This window comes from Nesoenas mayeri (genome assembly GCF_963082525.1).
Source record: "Nesoenas mayeri genome assembly, chromosome: 4".
NCBI classification, from domain to species: Eukaryota; Metazoa; Chordata; class Aves; order Columbiformes; family Columbidae; genus Nesoenas; species Nesoenas mayeri.
In genome coordinates, this window is record NC_137540.1 from 59,479,920 (window position 1) to 59,496,725 (window position 16,806).

Genomic DNA, 16,806 nt, shown 5'->3' on the forward strand with positions numbered 1-16,806 from the left:
ACATTTAAACGCCTAAGGAAAGCACATTTCCCTCCCCCTTTCCAGGCTCAAATTCCCTCCAGACACTTCCTTCCCCTCCTTTCTCACACTGCAGGTTACACTCAGTGAGGCGATGGGCAGTGTAGGAGGTTGGGGACAGTGTGTGGTGCTTTCTCTCTACTGCTCCTTGTTTCTCACTCTTTTTCTAGAGCTGCTTCTTCACTCTTGATTCCTCTGTGCTGGTATGGACTGATCCATGGATCACAGCCCTTTTATGGTGTACCTCCTCCAGCACAGGTCCTTCATGGGCCACAGTCCCTTTGGGAGCATACATGCTCTTCCATAGAGCACCCGCTCCCTTCCCCTTCCCTCCCCCCTGCAAAAATAAATGGCTTCTCTGAAGGCCTAGAAAGCAACATGGACATGCTGAATCATTTGGGCTTATATTTGTTCTATTCAGCTGCTTAACTATAAATTATTCAATTCTTTAGTGCAAATACAATTTGGGTGTCTGTTAGCCCTTTGCAGATATCCCAAGACCAGTGAGGAACAGAAAAGACTGAAAGGACTGAATTCTTCTGAGTCTGAGCCTTTTCTCATCCATAGAGACATGAAAAAAACAGGTTTTCTCTGACAGGAATATGCTACAACTAGAAATTATGATGAATATTTTTTATTCACCAAAGATGATTTGATTTTCTCTTTTGGAGGAAAATGCCTCCTTGATCATTAGTCTGTCTCCACAATTTAACACTTACTCTTGTATATTATATATTTTAAACAGCTGTGGAAATCTGAATTTGATTTGGACACAATGAATTATAATTATGTTAAATCTTTCCAATTAGTTTACATTTGAGGCTAATAGAAATATGCTGATTCAGATTCGAATTAAAGAAATCACATGGAAACTACATCAACTATTTCAAGAAGAAGAATTTAAAATTTTATCACAGAAGAAATCTTCAGCCAGACATGTAGCTTTTAAATATATGCTTAAGGTGTTATTAGCATTTCGCTCCAGAAAAATATTTGAAATAAATGAGGAAGAAAGGAAGGAGTTATATATTTTGAAAAATAGAAACTAGAATGAAACTCTATATTAACAGAGATATAATTATATGTTGAAATGTAATTATATAGAAGGGATGAAATCACAGTTGATGTCATTTTTTACTGAGTGTTATATAGAGCAGACACATGGGTTTGACATGCTAATTGGAGGAAACTGAATCAAGTTTGGTAAACAATAAAGAATTTGCCCTTTAAAGCAAATTTGGAAAAGCATCATATTATGATGTGTATTTTGTTTTACATAGAGTATCAAAATTACACATATTCAATCTTTATGTTTGTCAATTACCACCAATAATTGTCATAATCTATAGTCAGATAAAATTAAACCAGATGCTCAGTGGCTGAAAATCTGCGACAATTCTATTATTGCTATAGTTTTGATGAAGACTGTATTAACTGAGGATTTTTCCAGTGTTTTTTAAATAGGCTTTCATTTTATGTATTGCACCCCTAATTTCTAAGTAAATGGTAAATACTATGCTAACACTTAGGTCTCACTGGCAGTGGTGGTGAAAAGAAAAAGAGGTATCTACAAGGCAAGAGAAAACTAATAGTTTGAAACAGACAAGAAATTGAATAGTTCAAAGGGAAGTTTGGGAAAGACTATGACTTTTACCAAGACAAGTATTTAAATCCTGAGAGAACAAAAAAGAAAGTATATACAGAAAGAATTGATAAAATTATTTCAAGCAATGCCCATCAAAAGAACAGGAGATGGAGAACAGGTGGGTGGAAGCAGGAAAATAAAGAAGGTGAGCTTAAGAGAAACATGCAGATTTATGGAGACAGTTCCATTTATTTAGGTCAGTTTCTTTTTTCTTTTCCTCAGAAACAATTGATCATAGAGGTGACACATGCTACCTTATCTGTACAAACCTGGTAGATACTTCTGGAGCTTATGTTCTGCACTGCAAACCTGTAATTCTTTCTAAGACACAAGATGAATGTCTAGTTTAACTGGCAACTGCGAAGATATTTTTGATGTATTACTACCATTCTTGCCTTAGTTCACTCTGTTATGACCAGCTGCTCACATATATTTAGAATGTTTTTGTAACTCATGGAGTTCTGATACAACATTGGGGTAGAGCAAAGTGAGCAAGAGGAAGTGACAGCCATAAATCAGAACTGCCTCACTCTGAAAACTATATATATATGACAACAAGGACTCCTGTAAAATTGTGATAAATTGCAGTTATCTGTAGGGTTAGCTTCTTGGTAATAAATAAGCTCAAATCCTGATAATGAACCAAATCCTCTTCTGAATACTTCGAACTTCCCTGATGAGGAAGAGCCACATCCTTGCTAACTGAGGATTTACCTCACAGGAGAAAAATCTTTTGAGGGCATATAGCAAATATAGCACTCTGAATCCTCTCTTCACAGTCTTTCCAAGAATGCTTGGCAGCAGCTGCTCAACATTGAGTTGGTCTTGGCCAGTGCTATACTACACTGTAGTATCTCTGCCCATTCAAGTCTTCAATCATTCCATAATTTTGGAATGAAAACAGATGTAAGTTTGTGCCATGAGCTAGAATATGATAGAAGTCTTTTCCTAAAGCATTTCTTGGCAGTGTGGTGTAGGAATTACTCCTTTATCTTTCAGCTGAAAAGAATCTTTACAATAGCTGGTTCAAGAAATAATATGAAATTAAACATCAAACGTGATATATAAGAGTTTAGGTAGCTAAGACTGTAATCCTTATATGCCTTGAAAAAATACTATATTTTGTTGGGAATGTACACAAAGAAGAGAATAACTGGGATTTCTAAAACAAGTCATTATTCATATAAGAATAAAAGAAATAGTAAAGAAGCCTAAGAAGTTATCTGTGTAAAATCGAACTGGGAGAACTGTCATAATAGAAAAATTTTCTAATGATGTGTCACGGTAGGGCTTTATAAATTAGAGGAGTTATGAAAGTGTCTTCAGATGGCCTTTCCTTTTTTTCTTGAAATACAATAGCCAAATCACTCTTTATATCACAGGGTAGAATCTCGTTGGTTTCAGTGAAATGATATCAGTTTGCTACAGAGCTGTTTGAAGTGTCTGACTAAATAATTTGTTAGGTATTATTCCTGTGCTCTACACGTGGCTTCCTAGACTTTCGCATCCCATAGTACAATTTACCCTAATTTGAACAAATATAGTGTTTTGTAAAAAAAGAATGGGTTTGATAAACTGCGGGCTTATACTATGAGACCTAAACTGATGGCCTTGCTGGTGTTTGCAGTGCTGGTGAGCAACTCCAAAAAGTACCCGTGGGCTCTGGGCGTGCTTCCAGCCTGTCCTAACCTGCCAGAGCTGCTCCTGGAGAGCAGCTGACACGGGCGCTCCTCCACACAGGGGCTCAGAAGCACTTGGTGTCCCGAGCAGCCTGCTAACAGGTGATGCAGGAACCACCTGTGTGCACCCGCCGAGCAGAGTGAGCGGTACGGCCTGGCCGTTGCCAGGCTCTTGCTCTGGGCTTTCCCCACGGCAGCCCCCGCTCTCACCAACGGCTCCGCTCCCAAGTCGGCCCGGGGCGCGGGTGCCGGCTCAGCCCCGCGGAGCAGGCAGCCACGGGGGGAGCGGCCCGCAGCCGTACCGCTGCGAGGGCAGTCCGGCAGCGCAGGGAGCGGGGCTGACACCCCTCACCCCGTGCAGAAGGAGTCAAGGTGTCGCCCCCGCCAGCAGGCGCCCAGAGCTCCGCGCCGCGGCCCGCCCCGCGCCGCCGCGGGTGGCGGGGGAGGTGCCGCCACCGCCGAGGCGGGGCCCCGCTCCGCTCCGCCGCGCCGCGCCCGGCCCCGCGCCGCTCCGCTCGCTGCGGCCCCGCTCCGGCTCCCCTGGCCCCGGCGCGGTGGTGCTGCCGAGCTCCCCCGCCGCGGCTCCGGGCGCCTCCCGCCTCCCAGCATGAATGTGAGGAGGGTGGAGAGCATCTCGGCGCAGCTGGAGGAGGCCAGCTCCACAGGCGGTAGGACGCGAGCAACACGGGGGCGCGGGGTTTTGCTTCTGAGTTATTTTGGGGTCTTGCCCCTCACCTTTAAGCAGCAAGTCTTGTAACTTGGCGTGGGGCAGGGAGGGGGAGCTGCCTGCTTGCATGGGGTAAATGCATCTGTACTGTCTTGGAAAAATGTGTGTGTGTCTGTGGGGATAGTGAGCAAATGCTTAATGGGATGTCGGGCTAAGAAATGATGAGGGCTTTGCGCGGCCCGCCCTAGGATGCCTGCGGTGACCCAACTGGTACTTTTGCCTTCGCTGAAATGACCTGGGGCTAGGTATGAACCTCCCGGGTAAACCATGCATTTCCCCTCTAGTTATCTACTCTCAGGAGGTAATTTTGATCAGTCCCACTTACACCTCCTTTCTTTGGTCCTCTTTGTACCTTCCTGATGTCGAAGTACCAAATATTTCATGGAGACCAGCTTGTTCTGGTAAGGTAAAGGTTACCTGGTGCCTTTCTCTTTTCTGTGTTGCAAATTGCAGTCGCCCATGCGACTGACAGAGGTTACAAAATAACACACATTTTAGGGAGGAGAAAAAGCATTCTTTGCTGTCTTCCACTGTGACTGTGACTCCCGGAGTTTTCTCCTAGCATGGGTAGGGAACAGCATTATTCAGAATTGAAACTCCTTGAGTGGAATGCGTGTAACATGATGTTGCTGAGGAAGGTGCCCAGTTCAAGGTATATGGTTAAGCAGAGGATGATTGGACATTTGATGAAAAACTTTGTAAAACAGCCAATCAAGAGCAGGGAAAAATTGTTTTCTAAGAAAAGATGGAAAGCAATTTCATGTTTCCTGCTGTGTTGCTAGAATTTTTTATAAGCTATGTCACGCCAGTGTAGACTAGCAGCTTTGCCATCAAGTTGCTTGAAAGACACAGTGGAGTCTCACTCTTTGCTTGATTACTGATGCTTTAGAGTAGTCTTTTGTTTGCTAGAGGCTCTCAGCCATGTGTTGATTGTACTTGTTTTTTCTCTTTCCTTAATGCCCTAGGTTTTCTCATGTGTTAGGGCTTTGTAGTCCTTCAGATAGGATACTAGATTATTTGCTTTGGGGGTAGGGAACTTCTGTAATTTGGTATGTAATTAGTTTTGGGCTGTCCACCAAAGTGATGTTGTGATATTTCTCACTGCTTTTCAGATCCAACCCCCACAAGTTATGATTAAGATTTTTCCCTCCACATACCACTGTCAGCCTTACAGCTCTAGTCTGTTAGAGATCTGAAAGCCTGTTTTTCCATAACATGTACATTGTCAGTGACAAACCCTGGTAAGGCTCTTAGCTACACCTGTGCAGCTACCATGCAGGACTGTCCAGGCTAAACAAAACTAGGGTCATAATTTAGACACAGTGGATTTTCACAGCTGCTATTGAGGAATAATTCGGTTTATGGATCATTACTATAGGTGTTGAAGCATAAAGAGAGTTTGCAGCTTAATATTTTATCTTGTAGGTATAATTAGCAGTAACAGGAAAGTGTCTATATGAAAACTGGGGAAATATGATCTGAATCCATGTCATACAGATAATATGAAATATCAATATGATAGTTTTACAGAAAATGTTTTCAACTAAACCGTATAGTATATCTGTTTTCCATTTTGTTTTTCTTGACATGCATGCCTTGTAGCTTCTAGAAATTAATGTCAACTTTAATTCATTTCAAGCTTGTAATGGTGAGACATAGTAAAATACACTTTTGCACTATTTTAGAATAAAAAGCAAAATCTAACTGAAACGTGAGTTACTTTAGGAAAAAAAATTCCCAAAAATAAGTTCTTATGCCAGAAACATAAAATGGAAAGATAGAAATGACAGAGGTAAAAGAAAATACCTCATTTCCTTTGGAGAATGACATATGTTAGATCACCACTCAACTTATATCTTGACTGGTTTGATGTGATGCGAAGCTAACAAGTGTCCAGCTTCAATGCTCTGGGCTTCCTTGTTATATGAGACAGTACATATATATTCATCTTCTCAAAATTTTGGCCCTTTTTCATGTAAACATCCCTTTCCACTCCTCTCTAGCTGTATCTCATCAGGCTCTTAAGCTTTGAACTCATTTCCAGTGCCATCAGCATTTCTGAACATATCTGTCTGTTGGTTACTTAATGGGAAAGCATTCAGTAGATTTTTTCTTATTATTTCTCTTCAAATACAAACAATGCTTCAAACATTATTGTTTTTAACTGGTAATGCCTACAGTAGAGTTGTTATAGGGATTTGATAGTAGTGCTCAAGAGTCAGAAGATGAAACCAACAGAATTGTGACTGTTCATCCATTTCATTTTTCCAAGTGCAATAAAACCCAAGTAACACACAAGCATCCTAAATTATGAAGATTAGTATGGACAAAGGAAACATTTTTTATCTTTTAACAAGTAATGACTCCCTTCAGCTTCTCTTCCCCTTACCTTTACTCTATTGCAACTTGCAGGGCACCTTTTACATTCAAGTTAATGTCAGTTGGTGTGCCACTGAGAGTTGTTGAAGTAAGACAATGCTTGTTCCCCTAAATATTGAACCATTGTAAGAATGAACTGTTTCATCCCTCCACCTCAGGAAGCAGCCTTTATCAATGTCATATCCATGAGGAAGTTGTGTTAGTGTTAGCGAAAATTCATCTGCTACTGAGTAAAGGCAAGAGGGTCTTGGCAAAACCAAAAGAGCAGAGGGAAATTATCAGAGAAAGTTTGTGCAGGTAAGAATAAGTTTAACCACCAGGTGTGCTGTGGGTTCAGTATCTTGGACAAATTTAAGCTGTTGACTAACCCAATCTCCTTCTCTGACAAGGTGACCCACTTAGTGGATGAGGGAAGGGCTGTAGATGCTGTCTACCTAAATTTTAGTAAAGCTTTTGACACTGTTTCCCACAGCATTCTCCTGGAGAAACCGGCTGCTCATGGCTTGGATGGGGGTACTACTTGCTGGGTAAAAATTGGCTGGATGGCCAGTACAAGAGAGTTGTGGTGAATAGCGTGAAACCAGGTTGACAGCTGGTCACAGGTGGTGTTCCCCGGGGCTCAGTATTGGGGCCAGTTCTGTTTAATATCAATAACCTGGATGAGGGGATCAAGTGCACCTCAGTAAGTTTACAGATGACACCAAGTTGGGTGGGACTGTTGATGTGCTGGAAGGTAGGAAGGCTCTGCAGAGGGATCTGGACCAGCCGGATCACTGGGCTGAGGCCAGTGGTATGAGATTTAACAAGGCCAAGTGCCAGGTCCTGCACTTGGGTCACAACAACACCAGGCTCGGGGAAGTATGACTGGAAACCTGCGTGGAGGAAAAGGACCTGGGGGTGTTGACTGACAGCTGGCTGAATATGAGACCGCAGTGTGCCCAGGTGGCCAAAAAGGCCAACAGCACCCTGGCTTGTATCAGAAATAGTGTGGCCAGCAGGACCAGGGAGGTGATTGTCCCATTGTACTTGGCATTAGTGAGGTCCCACATCAAATCCTGTGTTTGGTTTTGGGCCCCTCACTGCAGAAGAGACATTAAGATACTGGAGAAAGTGCAGAGAAGGGCAATGAGCAAGTGAGAGATCTAGAGAACAAGTCTTAGGAGGAGTTGCTGAGGGAGCTGGGGCTGTTTAGCCTGGAGAAAAGGAGACTGAGGGGAGATGTTATTGCTGTCTGCAACTACCTGAAAGGAGGTTGTAGCATGTTGGTCTCTTCTCCCAAGTAAAAAGTGATGGGACAAGAGGAAATGGCCTCAAGTTGTGCCAAGGGAGGTTTAGATTGGATATCAGGAAAAATTCCTTCATGGAAAAGCTTGTCAGACATTGGAACAGGCTGCCCAGGGAAGTGGTTGAGTCACCATCACTGGAGGTGTTTAAAATATGCATAGATTAGGTTCTTAGGGACATGGTTTAGTGGTAGACTTGGCAGAGCTAGGTTAGACTTAATGATCTAAAGGTCTTTTCCAGTCTAAATAATTCTATGATTCTCTGAATACTCATGTGAATAAGAAACTATCACAGCAACTGGTTGCTTTGCTTTAGGGTATCCTGAATTCAGAATGGGGATTGTGCTGACTGGTACACCACCTTTCCTTATTCAAACAATAGAAATATTTACAAAAGCCATGGAGTCATTTATGACAAGTTTTGAAGAATTTTTTCTGACTAGAGAGGACAGTTGCAAATTCTGCATGTCAGGAAAGAGGCTGTCATTTCTACATCATGTGGAGAAGATGGACCAAATAGTACTAATAAGTATTTTTCCAGCTTTAAGTTCACTTAGAGTTTGATATCCTCTGCCATACTTCTGAGAGATCCTTGTGCAATAGTGTTCACTTTTGCTTTTAATGAATGGCTTGTTTGTGTTACTTGAGGCATTCTTAGAAGACAAAGGAAGCAGTCCTGGAAGGACAAGAAACTACATCTAGGAAAAGCTGAAAACAGGGATTTAGAAAGAGGTATGCTAAGAAAAAGTTATGTAAGTGAGTAAAAATGCTCTGGAAAACAATTTCAGGAAAAAAGAAGAGATGAGAGGAGAGAAATGAGGAAGCAGCTTCTTGCACACCTTGAGATACAACTGAAATTAAGCAGAAGTGTGTCCTATTGAAGGATGCTGGACTCTATTATGTATTTGTGGTATGTATTGGACCAATTACTTTATATCCCAGTTGGGACTCATCTGACATGATGAAAACCAGGCAGTGACCATCCAAGTAATTTCCACCGATACTCATATCAGTGTAAAAGCTTTAGTTTGTCTAAGAGCTCCATCCATAGGACTTGCTGTCATTAAAGAGTCGTCACTTTTCCTACTAATGATCTGTTGTCCCTAAATGCCCTTCATGTTGTCTTTGATATGAGACTTCTTCTGGCCATTTTATCTTGTGCACCTGTATCCCAGTGAATCCTCAGTTTCTGCCCTGGGCGTTCTGTAACACAGTCAGCTTGAAATGCTGCTTCCAAACACAACATATTTCTGTGAAAGTTGCAAATATACAAAGGAAAGAATAAATTAAATGGACTTGTGATCTAATAAAGGAGATATCTTTATAATGCTCATGCAAATAGATGCAAATATTTTAAGTGTAAATAAACATTTATTTAGGAGCAGAATGAAGGAAATAAGTGAAGTTTTGAGGGAACCTACTGACATGTAAACCTGTGTGTAAAATTTGGTCTCTGCCTCCATCTCCAATTCGTAAATTCAGTGGGCACGTGAAGCAGTAATTATATGCAAAATTCTAGTATAGAGAGTCACATTTTATATGAATGCTGAAAATACCTTGGCTTTCCATCAATATCAATTTTATATAAACATACATTTGCACAAAATACAGCTGCTTCATTATTCTGCATCAAAGTTACTACCCATGCTCAGAGTTGATACATAAATACAAGTTTCAAGTATATTTGGCTTAGACAAGTGACTCTTTCCAGGTGTTCTAGATGTTATGAAGTATATAGAGGCAGATACAGTATTTGTCAGTTAATGTAGCCATAAGAGAAGTAGCTAGTGTGTGTCCTGGGAAGCTTTTACCATGTATCAGATAAGCACTTAGGACTCATGCTTTAGGTTGGAGCTGAATATTTGATCCCTGCAGCATTCAGCTGTAATCTATCCCATCTCAGCCACTCAGTTTGCCATTGTGATTTATTCAGAATCTTTGGCATTTGAAAAAGAAAGTATCTAAAAATACAACTCCTGATTGCTTCACTATTTCATAGATATGTGCATTCTTGGCAGACTGTCCTACTGTCCTTCCCCCCTACAATTCTGCTTGTCCTCTCTTTCAAGTACCAAAATAGATGGTATTCAAAATCTTGCTTGCAAAACGAACACTGGCCATTTATTGTCTCTCATTAGCAGAGGCCATTACCCCTATTTGAGATAAGAGAGAAAACATTAGCACAAAGTTGTGGACTGGGCCACAAGCCAAACTGTTTTCTTTTCAGTACTTGTAGTCAATATGATCTGAACCAAGTAGGATTCTCTTATTTATTAGCACACCCTCTAATTAATAGGCTTGGGCCTATTCTGGGACGTGCAGGAGTGCAGATATGAACACCTCCTTTCTTTGGAGCACAGTGTGGCAGCACAGCTGGAGGTAGTTAACTGTGAGGTTAATGGGCTAGTTTGGACAATATGTCTCCATAATGTTTGTCCTGAACAGTGATGTGTGGTTGTGTCGAAAGTAAATGGACAAAAGGTTGACATAGGGCTTATTTTTTTTATAATAGTTGTCCCTTCAGAATCCTGTTTTCTCTGTCAAAATCTTTGCTTGCTATTGCTTTGATGGCTAACCAATATTTGGCCTAGATTTCCCACTGAGTATACCAGGTGGAATGTGGAAGAGAAGCGAAAACAAATGAAATGTATATTTTTGGAGTCTATAGAACTATGGAAAACATACAATCCTTTTTTTTTTTTTTTTTTTAAATTTCATTATATTCTTGTTATTTTGTGATTGTATTACAGGAGTCTTGGGGGAAAAAAAAATATCTTTTTTTTTGTTCCCCTTAAATTTTCCGTTCTCACACTGTACAGGAGAGATAATTTCTGTGTTATTGCCTTCATGCATGGAGCAGCAGAGGAGGTTGGGCTCTAGACATGCTGCTATGAATTTAGGAGGTCTGTAGGCAACTATAAACTAGCAGCAGTTTAAAATGTGTGGTTGGGTTGAAAGTATATTGAAGCCATTCACCTGTAAGAATAAAACCAAACACAGAATAAATGCTGTAGATCTGAACACATACTGTGATTTATTTCTGGCAGCCTAGAAGAGACTTAATTTGGTATTAAAAGGAACTTTCTGTCAGAGGTCTGAAAATAAATATAGTGTTGCTTTTTTATATTGTTTTTCATCTATAAAACAAATATCTCTAGAAGTAGAGTTTATAGTTTTGATCCTCTTTTGTATGTTTACAACTTATGCTGTAGCGACACAAACAGTTTTATGAAAAACGTAGATGCTTATGTGTTCACTGGTGAAACAAACTATAGGTAGAAGGCATGATAACAGGAATTTTAAACTAGAATGATCTTGCCCTGTTAAGAACGATGATTCACATTTAAATGTTTGGATTTTATTTTAGGAGAAAATATCTTTATTTCTAGGCCAGATATTTTCACTGTATAAAGCATAAACCCAGAAGCTTCCCTGAGCACAGTGAAATGTCTAGCACTACACAGCATGTTATATCAGTATGTCACAAAATGACCGAATGGTGACAGTATAGACATGGTTATACAAAATTAAAGGCTTTGAATGTCCTAAGACATAGACTGTAAGGTGGATGCTTTGTTTCATGCAGTCAGTAAGAAAGTGTGTGCTATTTTAATGATAGGAAAAAGACCAAATTTACTGATACATTGTCTTGTTCTCACAACTTTCAGTTACCTTTCCAGCAGAGAGAACTTTTGTGAATATTGCTGTAGTCATTAGGTTTCAGTATAATGAATCTTTTTCTTATTTTTGAACCAAAGTTTACTTCTGTTTGTAGTCCAGAAGAAACATTTAGGATTTATGAGAAAGATAAACAGTAGCCATAAAACATGACGATGGGTCTGATTCTTCACAGTGCAGGCCTTTTTTAACCCTTGCCCAAAGTGCAAACAACCAGAACAGCACTTTATCACAGTAACTAATTTGACTGTCATCACTCTTCCTATACACACCTTGATATCTATGGGAATAATTGGAATGAATAAGGATTTTGGCCCCAATATTTGTGAAAATCAGGAGAATGATAAATCTGGAACTGAAACATAGATCAACTTTACGCGATTCCATGTAAAGGAAAGAAACTGCTGTGCTGGAAATATTTAGCAGTAGTTAAAAGTTGTATAGCTCTAGTATATCTTGAAAAAAAGGTCAAATGACCAAAACCTTTTATTGGATCACTCATCTAGATGCTTTACAGTAAAATGAAAAGAACATCTAGACACCTCTTCTCCAGTCTCTTAACACCTGCATGACACAATAACTGGGGCGCTTCTCTAGTTTGTGCCACCTGGCTGGTGTTGTCGAAGTGCCGTCTCTGTCAGGGCGTTACAGCACTGTGCTGGCTGCTGCTGGTTTTCCCTGCTGTGTAAGGACTGCAGTGGGAAATGCTGAAGCTGCTCATGCTGGTAATTTGCTAGTTGAGGACTTCTTGGGTCAAATCCCGAACTTTTTTTTTTTTTTTTAGTAAGAAATTCTGCTTTCTGTACACTCACATGGATATTTCTGGTAAGCTGTACCAATTCATTTCCAAATCCTTGAACAGTTTTATTAAATAGAGGAGAAACAATATGATTCAGATGAAATCATTGAGTCACTGCAATCATGGAGTCTGCAATATTGACAAATATCTCTGTTTGTGTATACAAACCAATAAAATTAATAATAATAATAATAATAATAATAATAAATATTTATTTTCTTGGTTGTGTTCTAAACCAGTCTTTAAAAGGTAATGGTATATGTTCAGTTCTTTGCTTCTGTTACCACCATAGTTTTTTGTTTCGTGTTTTAATTTAAGATAACACTTTCTAAACAAAGACATTACATTGTATTCTACATCACAAGCATTTATCAATATTGTGTGGTTTAATAAATGGGAACATTTATGTAATTCTTACTTTAAAAAATAAACATAGTTATTTGACTTAGAAATAATACAGCTTATGTTATAACAAAAAGATCTTGAAAGACAACATTGTGCTGAACAAAAGTTAAACATAATATGATAGAAAGAATTAGCTTAATTGGAGAATGTCCTGAATGCATGCAGTTAGCTGGAACGTAGGAAAAATACAGGTGTGGTTGTGGTGTGTTGGGGTTTTTTTGTGTGTGTGTGTCATTTGTTTTCTGTCATTTTTTTTTTTTGTTTGTGTGTTTGGGTTTTTTTGGTGTTGTTTTTGGTTTTTTTTTTGTTTTTTTTTTTTATTTTTTTAATTTTAACATGTCTGATGCAATTTGAACTTATGATCTTCTGTCAGATATAAGCATTGTTGCAACTGACCAGGGAGATTTGAAATTTTATAGGATGGAGAGATGCCTGTGTACATGTTAACAGTCTATGATCACATTTTCAAATTAACTGAACTGATACTACTATATATTTTTTTTAATTATTATTATTATTTTTAATGAATGTTACTACTGGAAAGGATTGACCTTTTTTTGAGACACTCTGTTTCAAAGTGAGCCAAAACATGCTGTACCAGCCACTCAGGGGTGTTTTGCAGCAGCAAGTGGCCCATCCCATCTGGGTGCAGAGGGGGCCCAGGCAGAGCCCCTGCACACTCACAGGTGGCACTGGGGCTGGGAGGGATGCGCTGGGTACAGCAATGTGGTTTCCCAGTGGGAGTGGGCGTTGGGGATGAGAAGCAGGCTGTGGGACTGCAGTCCCTGCCTGGGCACTTGAAGGAAAGGAGGCAAAAAAGATCAAGAAGTGCTTTCTTGTGTGTGTGGTTTCAGTGGTATCTGAGCAAGCAGACTCTGGGATCTGCTCTTGTATTACATGTAGCTTGAGATAAATGAATTCTATTTACTTTAAAATAAGCAGGGGACAAATCTTTGAAGAATACTCTTTTGAAGCAATATAAAAGATGTATATCAAACAGATCCAGCCATAGAATCATGTTTTGCTTCATTGCGTGCTGGTAACAATGTGATAGGTGTTTTCTCCGATCGACATAGGTCTTAAGCTTTAGCAATGTAGCTGGTTTTAACCAGATGAAACCCAGATGTCCTTAATCATTCTGACTATTGACTGATATTCCAGTGCTCAGTAGGTGAATGGTACCCTATATATCTAATGATTCAGTCTTTCTATTAAATGTGTCTTTTTCCATGTTGATTTATGGACATCTGAGGTTATTTTGTTTTATTCTGAGATGCAACATTATAGAAAGTATCATATGTTGTAGAGCTCTCTGTAGAGAAAGATAAATCTAGACTGTTTCTCTGGAGCATTTTGTGCTGGCAGCATCCACCTGCTGGTGACTGAAACAAGTACACAATAAAGTTCATTGTTATTTTTAAGATGATGCTGTAACTGAATACATAAACACGCTGACTTGTGGGTGCTTCCCTGATTCCTGCACAACCAGGGTCTGCAGCCTACTAAATCTAAGATGCCTAAGAAAAAAATATAATAGAACAAAGTAGATATACCTGCAATTTGTGAGAGTGTGTATTATGATTAAGGTAGAAAAGATTGTCATGCTACTGTTTCAGTAACTAGGTCTACTTTAAATACCGTGTCTTTCTTCAGTCTTCCTGCTGGTGATGAGGTGGAGTTTTCCCATTTTGCTTTTTGGAATATGCCATATTGTGCAATCATTTTCCCAGCCCACTGTCCAGAATTGAGAAAACGAGAGAACTACCTCTGTGGCTAGGACCTGGGAACCCATTTCATGATTCGTTTCAAAATGTTTGCTTTCAGTCTGTCTCTGTAAGATTACGTTGTGGTTTGTTTGTTTGTTTTTTTTTTTTTGTTACCTGGAAAACAGGGGAAAGAGGAAGTCAAATAACAGAAGGGCTTGGGTAAATAGATGATAGGTTTTGCCCTTTCTGCCTTCCATTATATGGTGGTAAAGATCCTCTTTTCAGGAGATTGAAACCTCCAACTCTTCCAAGCAATGCCTCTCCACTTATCCCTCTACTTGCCACTTGGAAGGTGCATGTGCACTGCTAAGCAAAACAAGCACTTTCTCACCTTCTTGTGTAATCTTTTACCTTAGAATGATGTTGGTTTTTGGTTAAGCACTTCTTTCTAGGTTGGTTGATTGTCAGTCAGAGGAAAGTAGAATGCGTGATGTTTTCAGTGGAACTTGGAGGTCCCTAATGCATGTTTATGAAACTGAATTCCAATAGCCTGGCGGAAAAATAATGCATTGGCATTAAGGTGAGGAGGAAACAGACATGAGTGAGTGTATACAGTGACATAGCTCTTTACATGGCACATCTGCTGTCAAGTTTCCTCCTAGTACATTAAATCTTTATTAAACATGTGAGCTAGCAGGACTTAAAATTATTCAGATGCATACTTGAGTACCTTGCTTCATTACTTAGCTTGCTGGGCTGTACAGTATTTAGACGTTATCTTGACTTGCAAAAATCTTTGTTTCATTTGCGCTTTTTGTTTGCATGCAGCTAATTTTCTGATATTAAAGTAAAATAAAGCAATTCTATATTTTAATATAGATTTATAAAGATAATTTCTTGTTTCTAAAGTCTTTGAGTCATCCCAGACTTCTTGAAAATTAGTAACTTTTTTCCTTCCTGAAGATATGGGTGTTATTCAGCTAAACTCCCATGTTGTATTAAAACAAACAAACAAACAAAAAATCCCCAAATAACCCAAAACAGCTCTATGTGTCATATATTTTACTTTACCAGAGTATATTTCAAAATGCAAAAGCAAGAACATTTTGAACTGTCCAGAATGGAATGTAAAGCTATCCAAAATGTGCCAGTGAATTTCTGACATCCTCTTAAACAGTATATTACCAACAGTCAGTTTAATCAACAACACTTTAAATTACTACTACACTGACAGTCTGTTAGGACACTTTCAATTATTCAGAAGAAAGTAGGGTTTTTTTCTGGTGCATGTTTTTCCTTTCAAGAACCCAAAAGATTAATGATGTATTTTCACATGTGCTGCATCACAAAGAATACATACAGGAACACTGTCAATTAAAACACTAATTCCTCACTGAAAGCAAACAAGAACAAGTTGATGGCATTATCAAACTGCTATTTGGTGAGTGGCAACTTACAGCACTGACTTTGTAGATGGTCTGTTGTCCGTTTTGCAGGTGTAGTGTTAGGAGAAATGTATATTCAATAGTAAGCATACAGGTAATTAAATAAACTGATACCAGTTTCTTGCTGCAGTTAACACTAAAATGACCGTTTCTGTTCCAAGAAGAGTATTGATTAAAATCACCTTGCACTAAAGCAATTAATATAGATCTTGATCCATCAGTGCCTGTTTCATTATGATTAGAAACCCTGATCTTACAACAGTTGCAACACAGTGTAGTGTTTAAAACTGAGAATCATCCTGTTATGCTTAATAGATGTACTTGGTCATAAATGTCTGAACAGTTGACTTTAGTCATTTAGATTCTGAAACCTCTTACAGAGAAGGGAAGAAATAAAGCTTTTCTCTCTTCCTGTGGAGTTCATAATTTCAGAAACCAAAAAATATAGGCTGTGACTTTAGAGGACATCTGCCTACATTGACAATACATATTGTAAGGCTAACGTAATCTTGTAATGCTAATATAATGTGAAAGAATAGGAGAAGCAGGAAGAGATATCAATGTAGAGTCTCTTCCCCTGCTCAGAATACTAGAGAGTATTTCCAGTTCAAACCACCAAAACTGCAACTTTTTAAGAATCAGTTAATTATTTGCTTTCTGGGAAGCAAAAGTTCTTCAAGAAACACTGAGATTTTTGTGTAATATCATGATTTGAGAAACTTGTGCTTTAAGAACAAAACCCAACACCACTGAGAGAGTTGTGGATTTTCTGGCTGAGGGTAAAATAAATAGGCATATATTCAGTCAAGTTTCAAGGTTTATATTTGTTTCTGAATGTGAAGCAGACAGTGACTAACCAGACAGATCACATAGAGCTGTATGTTATCCATACAGCCTACTCAGGGCAGAAGGCTGACGCAAAATCCAGTTCAAAATCTCTATTACATCAGATTTCATTTGTTCTTTTCAGATAAAAGCAATAAAAACCATTGAATGACAGAGAAATAGTTTGGAAGAGAGGTTGAGGAGTCTTATTTATCCT

General features: G+C 39.2%; 1 protein-coding gene across 3 annotated transcripts in view; it reads left to right on the top strand.

The window, feature by feature from the left end:
- Positions 1 to 3,949: 3,949 nt before the first annotated feature.
- The window catches only part of KCNIP4 (potassium voltage-gated channel interacting protein 4), a gene marked incomplete at both ends in the record, with an annotated part of 414,628 nt that continues 401,771 nt past the window's right edge, over positions 3,950 to 16,806 (top strand). For all 3 annotated transcript variants that reach the window (XM_080344082.1, XM_080344081.1, XM_080344086.1), the window contains one exon: positions 3,950 to 4,010. In XM_080344082.1, coding sequence (XP_080200208.1) covers positions 3,950 to 4,010 — 61 coding nt within the window. The remainder of the gene's footprint in view (positions 4,011 to 16,806) is intronic.